This window comes from Megalobrama amblycephala, linkage group LG8 (assembly GCF_018812025.1).
Source record: "Megalobrama amblycephala isolate DHTTF-2021 linkage group LG8, ASM1881202v1, whole genome shotgun sequence".
NCBI lineage: Eukaryota > Metazoa > Chordata > Actinopteri > Cypriniformes > Xenocyprididae > Megalobrama > Megalobrama amblycephala.
This window is the reverse complement of record NC_063051.1, coordinates 16,541,558-16,555,955: the sequence shown is the minus strand read 5'-3', so window position 1 is coordinate 16,555,955 and position 14,398 is coordinate 16,541,558. Positions and strand designations below refer to the sequence as shown.

General features: G+C 37.3%; 1 protein-coding gene across 1 annotated transcript in view; it reads right to left on the bottom strand.

The window, feature by feature from the left end:
• espnla (espin like a) overlaps nt 1–14,398 on the bottom strand; it is a 33,543-nt gene that overhangs the window by 4,205 nt on the left and 14,940 nt on the right. The window contains exons 6-8 of the mRNA XM_048199683.1: nt 2,465–2,605; nt 662–815; nt 273–418 (exon numbers count right to left, since the gene is read on the bottom strand). Coding sequence (XP_048055640.1) covers nt 273–418; nt 662–815; nt 2,465–2,605 — 441 coding nt within the window. The remainder of the gene's footprint in view (nt 1–272; nt 419–661; nt 816–2,464; nt 2,606–14,398) is intronic.

The following is a 14,398-nucleotide window of genomic DNA, read 5'->3' as shown; positions in this document are numbered from 1 at the left end:
TTTTGCTAGCGTGAACAAAGCCTCAAGGCCAATTCACACTGCAAAGACAGACGGCAACAGACATTTCATCGGGTTTTGTCAGATCAGTGTGTTACCCCTGTCAGAGCTTGAATTTTTTGAATGCTGAATCAGCATTTTTCTGTCTTGGAACGTCTGAGAAGTGACATGCTCTAATCTGTTGACTGTCGCCGTTGGTCAGTGTCTGTCGTTGCAGTGTAGTTGGACTTTAGGCTCAGTTATCATGAGAAACTGTGTATGGTAAATTTACTAACTGAAATGGTCAAATCGGCAGTCAATCCAGATTTTTTAAGGCTGGCGATAGATTTCACATCTCCCAGTTTCATTCCTCCCATTAGCAGTTTCCCTTTCTCCGGTGCTGGCTTACTCACAGGCGTAGTGGAGCTGAGGCTCTTCACCACTGCAATGACAATCAGAACAAGAACATCATTTGTTACTCTCATCTGTTTCCAGTTATGTTCTGATCATATTCACATAGGCTGATTACCATTACTCACTGAACTGGAATTAAGTCATTCAGTGAAATAAAGGAAGGATGAGTCAATGATGACAGCAGTGCCCACAAAATTCTCTCAGGATTGCAAAACATACACTTGCAGAACAGAACTAGGGGTATTAAACAGCCCCCTTAGGGCTTTCTCACCCGCAGTGGCCATGTGGACATTCTGGAAAGCGTTCCCATGTGGGGTAGAAGATGGAGGTGAGGTGACCGAGGGGGTAGTGGTGGAAGGGGTTGGAGGAGGTGAAAGAGGTGGAACGGGGTAACGGGCTTGAGGCGAATCTTCTGTCTCAGGGTGCTGGTGGGGTTGAAATGAAATGGAAAAGCACTCAATTAAATGTCGACACTTGCCAAATGCACACTTTTCTGATTTAAGGCAAAATAACATGTAAATAATTGCTCTGTTCCAAAGTCTAGTTAGCTGCCCATAGAGGGAGTTTAAGTTACATTTTAAAGCCCAAAGTATACTTCAATACATTCAGTACCAAAATATATCAAAAACAAGTCAATGATTTTATTAAAGTTATGGATTTTACTCAATATTTCTGTACCCTGTGTATTTTTATGTGTACATTTAGCAACATGTTATGTCAAACTGTATTGAAATCAATTGACAGACATGTTTTTCCTATTTGTGAGCTGTTTCAATGTATAGCATTTGAAATCAGTTATATAAGAGGTGCTACACGGTTAAAGGGTTAGTTCACCCAAAAATGAAAATTCTTTCATTAAAGGTGCTCTAAGTGATGCTGGGTGGATGTAACTTCCTGTTGACGGTCGAAGTGTTGTCAAACAAAACAGAGGCTAGCTAGACCCTCCCTCCTCCTCCCCTCCGTGCTTCCTGAAACGGTCATGAACGCGCATTTAAAATCATTCTTGTCGGTTATTGGCTGGAGCATGTTTATTATGTTTTTATGGTCCAGGCTGCACCAGTTTGTTTTGCACCGCGTTTTTTTTACCGTGTGTTCAGGGGACAGGCAGCTATCGGATAGTGAGGAGATGTTTGCTGTATGTGACAAAAAATGTTTTGGCCTAAAAACGTGTGACATCACTTAGAGAACCTTTAATTACTGATCCTCATGTCGTTCCACACCCGTAAGACCTTCGTTCATCTTCGGAACACAAATTAAGATATTTTTGATGAAATCCGAGAGGTATATGACTCATCCATAGACAGCAATTTAACCACCACTTTCAAGGTCCAGAAAGGTACTAAAGACACCGATAAAACAGTCAACGTGACTGCAGTGGTTCAACCTTAATTTTATGAAGCAACGAGAATACTTTTTGTGCTCAAAAACAAAACAACAATAACGACTTTATTCAACAATCTCTTCTCTTCCCTGTCATTATCCTTATGTAGTTGTCGCAGTAAGCACATTGAAGGCTTCTGTGTTTACATCCGAATGCCAGCTTAGTATTGGCCAAAGCTGCACATGTGAACAGCACAACGCATGCGTGTGATGCTGACGCAGGAGCCAGCCAATAATGAGTCAGCGTATAACAACGTATAAGAATGACACAAAAGAGAAGATATTGTTGAATAAAGTCGTTATTTTTGTTTCTTTTGCGCACAAAAAGTATTCTTGTCGTTTCTTAAAATTAAGGTTTAACCACTGCAGTCACATCGTCCTTAGTACCTTTCTGGACCTTGAAAGTGTTGGTTAAATTGGCGTCTATGGATGAGAATATACCTCTCGGATTTCATCAAAAATATCTTAATTTGTGTTCCGAAGATGGTCTTACTGGTGTGGAACGACATGAGGGTGAGTAATCAATGGCAGAATTTTCATTTTTGGGTAACCTAATCCTTTAAAACAGTGCCTTAGAGGACAGCTACCTATGTGGGAATTAAGCAGAGAATCAGCTCAATGAATTTTAGAACAGAACTAATGGCATGCTTTGTCATTCATATCGTATTACTTTTCAAAACCTTACAAGACTCACCTTAAGACTGTCCATGTTATCGTGTGTATTAGTGATCTGTCTGTAATAATCAGAGCTGGGTTGCCGGGACACAGCTGGTTTCTCTCTGAGCTCTTCCTCTATAGGACCGTTCTCTTCCAGAGGCTGAGCAGCTGGACAGAGCTGCAATACAATACAATACTTTTATTATCCAATATTTACAGATTCAGGTAGCGTGCCATCCAAACAAATTATTTCACATAGACCTGTAAGAAAATGGAATAAAAGCCCAATTACTGCCATTTGATACACTGCACAGAAGAATATCCCAATCATACACATGAAAAACAGCTATTTGTGGTCTGTCTTTTGTGCAGTGTTGTGGTCCGCACAGCGATATGTGAGCATTACAGTAAGAGGGGCCCTAGCTGGGGGGCAAAATAGTTGTACCTGAGCCCAACATCTAGATCCCACTTTACCAGAGGGAAAATGCAGAGTATATGGAAACATTTAGATCACCGCTGATGAAACTGTAATATCCTAATGGACTCCATGCAGAATGCATATCAAATGTGGCTCTCAAAGGGCTCTGTGTAAAACACACACACGCACAGAGCATCAAAGGGAACACTGATATGCCGCAGCATGCTATTTTGCTTTGTCTCTGCAAGGTGGTCCTCCCAATTTCCTCTTGCACGGCACTTTGATGTCCAAACAGCACGAAATGTGCTGTGACACGGCTTGGGCAAAGGCAGGAATACATTTCCCAGAAGTTGTGCAATTCATAAATAGATAAACTTTGGGAGGGGTAATGTGGGTATATGGGGCAAAACTACATTAGCGAAGAGGAAACTCTTTACTTCGTGAACTTTGAGCAGCGGTTCAGTTCCTCACTCACGATCAGGATGCATCTGTCTCTGCGTGAAGGTTTAATCAAAGCCAGTGGACACCATGGCACATTTGGTTTCCATCAGCTATCCTCTTCTATGGCTTAGGCAGTGGATGCTGGAGAAACACAGTCCTCCCATCCTCTCCTCATGGGCCACACAATGCTGACGAAGAGATTGAGACTACAGCAAAAGCACCAAATCCATAAATCCTATATGGTGGTAAGATGCCGGAAATCTGGTGTAAGGCAATTTAGAGTCTTTCTTTTTCACTAGTTGCTTTGGACAGTTACTCAGGGGGTGGAGGGGGGATACTCAAAGATAAAAATCACTCAGATATGCAAGAGCTGAAACAAATAGAAACAGTGGAATGTTCTGTTCTAATAAATGAAATTAAATTATTGGGGGAATGAGAGAAAAGAACCAGAAATGGTAGAAATATGTAGGCCTAAACAGTTTGTATAAGGCTAAGTAGGGTTAAACCCTCCACATATATCTCTGCTTGCTATAGGAATTCAAGACCACACACTTGTGTTGACACACAAGCAATGCATTCGATGTTAAATCACATTTACACCTTCAGTTAAAACACCTGATGATCATGTTTGACAGTTCTTGAATTTAGAGGACTGAGTGAAAACCGTCCAAAGTGTCTACAGCAGCAAATCCTCTGTGCTGTAAAGTTTATGTTAACATGGAGAAAGGATGATGAATGAGTTGGCATTCTTTCTATTTTACATAGAATTCTGTTAATTACTACAAATAGTGAGAAAGGAAGATCAGGTAAACTGTTAACTCATTAAGTTCTCATGCTTTGTGGTTTAAACAGATAAGAAGAAGAAAAGCTAAAAAAAAACACGAGCTCAATCAAGGATACTCTAAATACTATGAGTGTACAATGCATTGGTAACATATTGGTAACAGGCTAATATTAAAGAGGTATTTTTATTATTACTATTATTTATCGGTATTGGTTGACAATGGATTTTTAATTGTGGATGCTCATTTCCCTTTTACATTTAGATTATCTTTGCTATCATTTAATGCTAACTTAAAGTTTATCTTTAAAAACACTAATAATTTAAATTATACTTTTAAATGTAATCTTTAGCAAATCTCAAAATTAATACACATTTTACATACTGTACATTAAATTGTTGTGATGCTTTAATTTTTTATTTATTTAGACAAAGCAGTGCATTATATTTATTAGCCATGAAAATAAGTAGACTTATTGTATCAGCCAGAATTTTAATATAGATGTACCCCTAATAATTACCATGAGAACATGTGAATAATAACCATCTACCAATTAGATACAAACATAAACTCTATACTTTTAAAAGCCCTAAACTGTGAACTTACACAAGCACAATAAAGACAATGCAATATATTAATATACATTAAAGACTACAAAATGTAAAAAATAATCAATAATCATGCTCTGAAAACTTTTAAATCAGAATTATTTAGATCATATCAAATGATAATAATTAGAAGGAACTTGTGTCCGTTTTGAAACAACAAGCAATTTCAACATTACAAAGGTTTAAAGACAAACCAAGCGCTCAAATACAGCCATTCATGCAATGATACGTCTGGAATTAACAAATAATTACGCATTGTTCAAAAAACAGATACCAACGTTGCATTAGCTCTATAAAAACAACAACATATATGAAAAGCACAATAGTTACTTACAAACTACCGTCCTCTGAATTGAGGTTGATATAGTAGCAGGCAGAGCCTGATCACTCTATGTCACTAGGCAGTGACACACTGTGTGAACACCGAACCCAGAGATGTCTTGACTCCATCCACACCATCCTAACAACTGGCCATGGCCCAACAGACAATAAACAATAAACTCTGAATGCACTTAATAATTTACACAGTGGATTGGGTAGCCGGCAATGTCACTAATGAACAAACCACTGGGCACATGCGAACAAACGAGTGGTGTGATAGAAAGCAGGAGACTGTCAAATCAGAAGAAGCGGACAGAGACACCGTATCTCTTTCATTCAGATGTTGTTGTTTTTTTTTTGGTCTCTAACACAGCATAAACTGGGGACGTGACCTTACACACATCAACACTAATCAATGAAAAAGGCTTTGCATGAGGAGAACCTTCCCATTATTTGTTTAATAATGTATGCTCTGGAAAATTAGGTGACAATGCACTCAGGTCAGTTGACTCCAGCTTCATAAAAATCAGCATGCACACATATATATTGTATTCAATAATAAAACAAAGTTTCTAAATTAAAATATGATTCAAGAGCATAAATTAAAAAAACGACAGGGTGATACAATGGCCCAGATTTCATAATGGAAAAAAAAAAGTTTATTTTTAAATAATCTTTGGTATAATCTTTGTTATTATTGCTTAGAAAAAAAAAAAAGTTTAAATAAAATTAAATATTTTGACAAATCTGCTTCATTGTTTTAATAACTAAAAAAAAAAAAAAGTACACTAAATAAAAGTCAAATGGTGCAACCAACAACACGAGAAACGTGCAGAAAAAACCCTCAAAACAAAACAGGAAATGATATCATAAAAAGGACCCCTGCAGACCCTAATGACTGTGTGTAAAGACAAATCAGACACAATTATTTGTTATATGTAACAAATAATCCTTGAAACTCATTCTCTGGTCTATGGAACCATCCTCCCCCAAATGACCAACTAGGGCAAGAAGGGCCTCAGTTACCATGGACAGTGTTGACTCTCACTGAATTCTCTTGGAAAAAGGCAAATAAACACTTCAATCCTATATATATATATATATATATATATATATATATATATATATATATATACATACATATACAGTGGCATGAAAAAGTATGTGAACCCCTTGCAGAATCTGTGAAAATGAGAATTATTTGAATAAAATAATAATTATTTTTTGTTTAGTACTGTCCTGAGTAAGATATTTTACATAAAATATGTTTGCATTTAGTTCACAAGACAAAACAATAGCTGAATTTATTAAAATAACTCCATTCATAAGTATGTGAACCATTGATTCTCAATACTGTGTGTGGTTACCTGATGATCTACGACTGTTTTTATGTTTTGTGATGGTTCTTCATGAGTCTCTTGTTTGTTCTGAGCAGTTAAACTGAGCTCTGTTCTTCAGAAAATTCCTCCAGCTCCTGCAGATTCATCAGTTTTCAAGCATTTTTGCATATTTTAACCCTTTCCAGCAGTGGCTGTATGATTTTGAGATTCATCTTTTCACACTGAGAACAACTGAGGGACTCAAACTCAACTATTAAAAAGGTTCAAACATTCACTGATGCTCCAGAAGGAAACACGATGCATTAAGAGCCGAGGGGTGAAAACTTTTGAATTCAAATATCAAGGTAAATTGTACTTAAATTTTCTGCCGGGAAACATGCAAGTATCTTCTGCTGTTTCTGAAGGGCAGTACTAAATGAAAAACAATGATATTTAAACAAAATAAGAAAAATTGTGACATCTTCATCCTGTTCAAAAGTTTTCACCCCCCGACTCTTAATGCATCGTGTTTCCTTCTGGAGCATCAGTGATTGTTTGAACCTAGTTGTGTTTGAATCCCTCAGTATGAAAACACAGATCTCAAAATCATACAGCCACTGCTGGAAAGGGTTCAAATATGCAAAAATGCTTGAAAACTGATGAATCTGCAGGAGCTGGAGGATTTTTCTGAAGAACAGAGCTCAGTTTAACTGCTCAGGACAAACAAGAGACTCATGAACAACCATCACAAAACAAACAAACAGTCGTAGATCATCAGGTAACCACACGCAGTATTGAGAATCAATGGTTCACATACTTATGAATGGGGTTATTTTAATAAATTCAGCTATTGTTTTGTCTTGTGAACTAAATGCAAACATCTTTTATGTAAAATATCTTACTCAGGACAGTACTAAACAAAAAATAACAATACATTTTTTATTATCCCTCTTATTTTATTAAAATAATTCTCATTTTCACAGATTCTGCAAGGGGTTCACATATTTTTTGGATTTTTGGATTAATGTTTCTGAACTGCATACTAGGGTTAACTAAGATCACATGGGTGGCATGTTTAGTATCCATGAACTCAATTTTTCTTTCCCTAGTTGATAATTTACATTATAATTTGGTAACTCTGTGACATATTACTAAGAAACTTTAATAGTTTCTTCATCTGTAACCAATCCAATTACATATGCAAATGATCTGCTCAAGACAAAGGAGTATGATTGGCCCACTGACCCCTAGAGGGTGAGGCCATCACCAGAGGTTAAAAGCCCCCGCACAGTTCTGCCCTCCCTCTCTCTTGCCTCCTCTGACCGACACTCCGCATCTGATGGGTGCTGCCCGGCAGGCCTCAATCTGCACTCCAGCCAGGTGCTTCCCTCTCATCCAAAACAGAGTCCAACTAACCATCCAAGTTCATCAGATCTTCTTCATTCAACGCAGAAGAAATCAATTGCAACTGGAACACCATCAACCCACAGGATCACGAAACAACGGACTGCTTCAACTACACAGGCAATTATGCAAGTATTGCATATGTGTAACTAAACAGAGGTTTAGGATAAGTAGTAAGATCCTCTTAAAGAGGTTTTGAAATCAGAGTTTGGTGGTTCGTGTCAAAGGGTTAATGACTCCTTTTCATAGTTTAATTTCCTTTACTGCATCTGCAGTGTGGAACCAGTGGACAATTCACCATCCCATAATACAACAGGAGCTGAGAGGCCATTAAAATCCAGGCACCTCACTTGAATTGTAAGTGCTATAGGTACCAAGGAAGTCAGTATGTCATAGGTCCAGGAACACAGGTCAATGTTGGATGTAGTATGTCCAAGAAAGTGTTCATACAGTACACATTCACTAATGGCCGAGAAGTACATTCTCCATTGAATTCAGAGCATATGAATATATAAAAATTCAGATGCAGCAATGCCCTTATTTGTGAAAACCATGAATAATTCATGTTCAAAAAGTCCATGCCAATATTAATATATTTCAGTGTTTGATTTTAAGGAGGATAAACATTTTTGGTACTGTATTGTGGGGCACTTGATGTACATCTGCAATGTACAAACTGGTTCCCAAAGCAAAACGACTTGAGAAGAACTGACTTTGAGGACAAAGACAGAAGGAAATGATGAAATGAAGATTTCTTATAGCAAACTCTGAATCTGCAGGTGCACAAAAAGCATTGTTGTGTGTGTATGTGTGTGTGTCATTGCACATTCTCAGTTAAATGGTAAACACTGTTCCATGTGTAGCGGACCACTAAAGGTCAAAGCAATCAGAGCATTCTTGAGATATGACTGAACGTTTGATGAGAAACACGTTGAAAGATTCTTCTCCTGGGGGTGAGCTCAAAAAAAAAAAAAAATAGCTCCCTTACCACCCCCTAGTGGCCGTTTAGCACTGGCATTTAATAAAGGCTTCCTGCTGATCGAAACTCTTCAAGCATTTTTATAATGCTTGAAAGTACCTGCAATAAACAAACCACAGAGATACACTGTACATCGCACTAAGAACATTTCCCAATCTAGAACAATTTTTGTTGTTGTACTGAAATAAACCAGAAGAGACACATATAATACAGCTGGCCTCTTAATTCCCTGCCTGAATAGGATGGGAGGAAAGCATATATGCGTGTTGTAAAATAAACCCTTGATCTGTTTATTTGATTGCAGCTGTCTCAGGGAGAAGGCACTCACACTTTGAGCGGAGGGCCGTGCTCAGGGAGGGTGACCTCTTTGGGATGAAACCAAAACATGAGGAAATACCTAGCACGCAACTCTCTGGCCAGCAGCCCAAACAATCCATTACAGGCACCGTTAGGAAATGAGATGGCCTGTCCTGAGCACTCGGAGGTGGAATAAAACCTTGTGAAGTACACTGCAACTTGCAAAACTCTGAGCGGACCAGGAGAAATAATGCTGATATGGACCATACAGAGTCATTTTCCAGTGGGAGGCCTGGGAACCATTTTTGGGTCAATGAAATATAAGAGAGTGTCCATGATAAAGAAAAGGAAAGTCTTTATTCTGGTTTAAAACATGTGCCAAGTTCTTAAAAAAGTACTTTTTGTATTCTTGCATGTTTCATGTGGTTTAGAAAAAGAAAGTATACCATTTTCAAGAAAAGGTTCAATTTAAAAACTCAAAAAAAAGTAATAACATATTTTCCTTACACACTGAATTCATTTGAGTACATGCACACAAGGTGTATACATATTTTAAATGAAAAATAATTTTAAATTATCTTTTTTTTGTTTTTTGTTTTTTTTTGACAAGTGATGGTAGACATTGACTCGCATTAAATGAATCACCAAGGACCATAGTTTCAGCTAAAAATCTTCTTTCTACTGAAGAAAAAAAGACACCTACAGTACTGTGCAAAAGTCTTAGGCACAATAGTATTTTCACTCCAAAAAATGCTTTTAAGCCAATTATTTTTATCTTTTGCTGTTGTGTGTTAGTAGGAAATATCAGTTTACATTTCCAAACATTGCTTTTGCCATTAGTTGTAATAATCCAGTGAGATTTTTGTATTCACAAGAAGTCTGACAACAGCCTGTATGCTGAGTCCATCTGAGATTACATGAAGAAACAGAAAAAAACAGAGACAGACTAAATCCAGAAGAACTGCGCAATGTCTCCAAGATGCTTGAAGAAAACTACCTCCAAAAGCTTCAGTACTGTGAAAAGTTTTAGGTACTTGTGTAAAAATTCTGTAAAGCGAGGATGCTTTCAAAAATAATGTCATAAACAGATTTGACATTATCAAATAACTTCTACTTCTATTATCAATTCCATTTGATACAATAGATCATAACATCCTTCTACAAAGTCTTGATCAAGTAGCTGGGTTTCAGGAAACTGTGCTGAATTGGTTTGCATCCTAAGTACAGATCTTTTTCCGTGAATTTGGGCAATTGTTTCTCATCTCAGGCTCAAATCTTCTATGGTGTTCCACAGGGCTCTATTCTGGGTCCTCTTCTTTTTTCTTTATATACGCTTCTACTTAGTCATTTTAGTCAAACATAACTTATCATATATCATCTCTGTGCCGACCACACTTAGCATTATTTTCCTGTTAAAAACAACAACTGTGTCTTTTTGCATGTCTTCACGACATTAAATGCTGGATGGACTTGAATTTTTTTACAGTTAAATAATGATAAATCTAAAATAATGGTTGTAAACAGTTGTGTCTTCTGATATTGTCAAGCAGCTTGGTTCCCTCTCATCTTATGTACGCAATTGTGTTATAAACCTTGGTGTTGCTTTTCAATTAAGATCAATTGCTAGAATCAAGAAGATGCTTTCCATTCAAACTGTAATTCATTCATATAACTTAAAGATTGGATTACTGCAATTCACTCTGTCTGGTTTTGCCTAAATCATCTCTGGAACAAGTGCAATTTGTGCAAAATGCGGCAGCCAGATTATTAACTGGCACTAGAAAACGTGAACGCATTACTCCAGTACTCGATTCTCTACAAGTTCCGTGTTGATTTTAAGATTCTGCTCTTTGTTTTAAAAGCTTTACATGGTTGCGCTCCCCAGTATATTTGTAATCTTCTCATCCCACATAATACATCTAGATCTCTTTGGTCATCTAGTCAATTTCTCCTCTCAGTCCCTCGTTCACATTTTAAAACTAAAGGTGACCAGGCTTTTGCTGTGGCAGTTCCTAGGCTTTGGAACAGTCTTCTCCTCCACATAAAAGCTTCCCCTTCTATTTCTTTGTTTAAATCCTCTTTGAAGACCAATTTATATTCTTTATGTTTTCTCTTTGAGGGTGTAACATTTTTCACTTGTCCTTTTGGTTTTCTTGATTATGTATTTTTAAGTTTGTTTTATTTTTGTGGTACTGCAATTTGGTTTCAACACCTGTTGTTTTTAAATGTGCTTTATAAATAAATAAACTAAGCTAAACTATACTATTAAAATTGCAGTCTGTAACTTTTTTTGGTTAAAAATGATCCAAAATCATTTTTTGAGCAAATACACAACCAGCCAGTATTCAAAACTACACTATATTGCCAAAAGTTTTGGGACACCTGCCTTTACGTGCACATGAACTTTAATGACATCCCATTCTTAATCCGCAGGGTTTAATATGGAGTTCGCCCACCCTTTACAGCTATAACAGCTTCAACTATTCTGGGAAGGCTTTCCAAGTTTTAGGAGTGTGACCATTCTTGACCATTCTTCAAGAAGTGCACTTGTGAGGTCAGTCACTGATGTTGGATGAGAAGGCCTGGCTCGCAGTCTCCGCTCTAATTCATCCCAAAGGTGTTCTATTGGGTTAAGGCCAGGACCCAGGTCAAGTTCCTCCACACCAAACTTGCTCATCCATGTCTTTATAGACCTTGCTTTGTGCACTGGTGCGCAGTCATGTTGGAACAGGAAGGGGCCATCCCATGTCTTGGTATGCTGAAGCATGAAGAGTTCCTTTCACTGGAACTAAGGGGCCAAGCCCAACCCCTGAAAAACAACCCCACACCATAATCCCCCCTCCACCAAACTTTACACTTGGCACAATGCTGTCAGGCAAGTACCGTTCTCCTAGCAACTGCCAAACCCAGACTCCTCCATCGGATTGCCAGACAGAGAAGCGTGATTCGTCACTCCAGAGTCTCCACTGCTCTAGAGTCCAGTGGCGGCGTGCTTTACACCACTGCATCCGATGCTTTGCATTGCACTTGGTGATGTAAGGCTTGGATTCAGCTGCTCGGCCATGGAAACCCATTCCATGAAGTTCTCTAAACTGTTGAGCTAATCTGAAGGCCACATGAAGTTTGGAGGTCTGTAGCTATTGACTCTGCAGAAAGTTGGCGACTTCTGCGCACTGTGTGCCTCAGCATGCGCTGACCCTGCTCTGTGATATTACGTGGCCTACCACTTCGTAACTGAGTTGCTGTTGTTCCCAATTGCTTCCACTTTGTTATGATATCACTAACAGTTGACTGTGGAATATTTACTAATGAGGAAATTTCATGAATGGACTTATTGCACAGGTGGCAACCTATCACGGTACCACGCTTAAATTCATTGAGATCCTGAGAGCAACCCATTCTTTGACAAATGTTTGTAGAAGCAGTCTGCATGCCTAGGGGCTTGATTTTATACATCTGTGGCCATGGAAGTGATTGGAACACCTGAATTCAATGATTTGGAGGGGTGTCCCAGTACTTTTAGCAATATAGTGTATCTTCTTACCCGATTCACAATGGTAAGCTTGTAAAAATGTTTTATAATTTGGGCGATACTAGTGGGTTTCTGTGGGAAATTCGAGCATGCAGCTGTTCGTCTTTGCGTCATTACATCACGTCTGTTTACATAAAGATGGAGTCCCAGCTAGTAGGCTATATCCACAATGATGTGGTGACTGACGGCAAACATTAGATTCAGCCGATGCACAACCCACTTAAAGATAATTCAAAAAATAACTGCAATTGCAGGTTTCAAACAGAGATGGTGACAAAGAGGCAAAACTTACAGACTTCAGCTTTAACTAAATCAAATCAATATTTTGTGTGATCACCCTTTGTGTTTAAAATAGCTTTTGTCCTAGGTATACTTGCGCATAGTTTTTCAGGTAGCTTTGCAGGTAGGTTTCTTCAAGCATCTTGGTTTGATGATGGTGAGATCAAATCTCTGTGTGGAGCATACCAGCTGTTGACAGACTCCTTGTGCATACAAAAATCTCACTGGATTATTACAATTAATGGCAAAAGGAATGTTTGGAAATGTAAATTAATATTTCCTACTGACACACTGCAGCAAAAGATATAAATAACTGTCTTAAAACCATTTTTTGTTTGTTGAAAATACTAACGTACCTAAAACTTACACACAGTACTGTACATCTTGGATCGCCTGAGTAAATTAACAGCAAATTTTCATTTTTGGGTGAACTATGCCTTTAAGAAACATTTTGGTAACATTTTACAGTAAGGTCTTATTAGTTAAAGGTGAAAGTTTGAACTAATTGTTACATACTATTGAACTAGCATATTGCATATAAAAATTAGTTCAAACTTTGACCTGTTGAGGGCAGTAATACACTTAGCAGTGTCTACACTGCCAGAATTCTAATAGAGAAGAAGAAGAGAGCCAGTTCAAGATGAGCATTTATGGTTAAAACTTATATAATTTTAAATTTTTTTCAGAAAATGAGTGATGGTTTCACTAGATAAGACCCTTATTTCTCATCTGGGACAGTGTAGAACAATTTGAAGCTGCAGTGAACCTAATTTTGACCTTCAACTGTTTGGTGCCCATTGAAGTCCACTATATGGAAAAAAAATCCTGGAATGTTTTCATCAAAAACTTTAATTTCTTTTCGACTGAAGAAAGAAAGACATGGACATCTTGGATGCCATGGGGGCGAGTAAATTATCAGGAAAAGTTTATTTAAAAGTGGACTAATCCTTTAACATTAGTTAATGTATTGACTAACATGAACTATCAATGAGCAATACATTTGTTACTGTATTTGTTCATCTTTGTTAATGTTAGTTAATAAAATACAGTTATTAATTGTTTGTTCATCAAATACAACTTTGTATTTGTAATGTATTAGTAAATGCTGAAATTAACATGAACTAAAATTAATAAATGCTGCTGTATTGTTCATTCTTAGTTAATGTTAACTAAATAGTTAACTAATGTTACAGTAACTAATGAAACCTTATTGTAAATTCTTACCACCAATTCTTATTATTATCAACATTGAAAATGTTGTATTGCTTAATATGTTTATGGAAACCATGATACATTTTATTCAGTATTCTTTGGTGAATAGTTATATCTTTACTGTCGCTTTTGATTAATTTAATATGTCCTTGCTGAATAAAAATTTAAAAATCTTATTCTTAGCTTTTCTTCTAAAATACTTTTTTCCCCAAGTCATTACTACTTGAACAGATTTGTTACACTTAATTACAATGGATGTAGTGTTAAAGGAAAAAAGATAAACAATCAGAGGCACGTTTGAAGCCAACAAACATCCTGTTCTCCAACCGATTTGATAGATCAAGTATCTCTTTCCAAGCATTAGAATGGTAAAAACCCT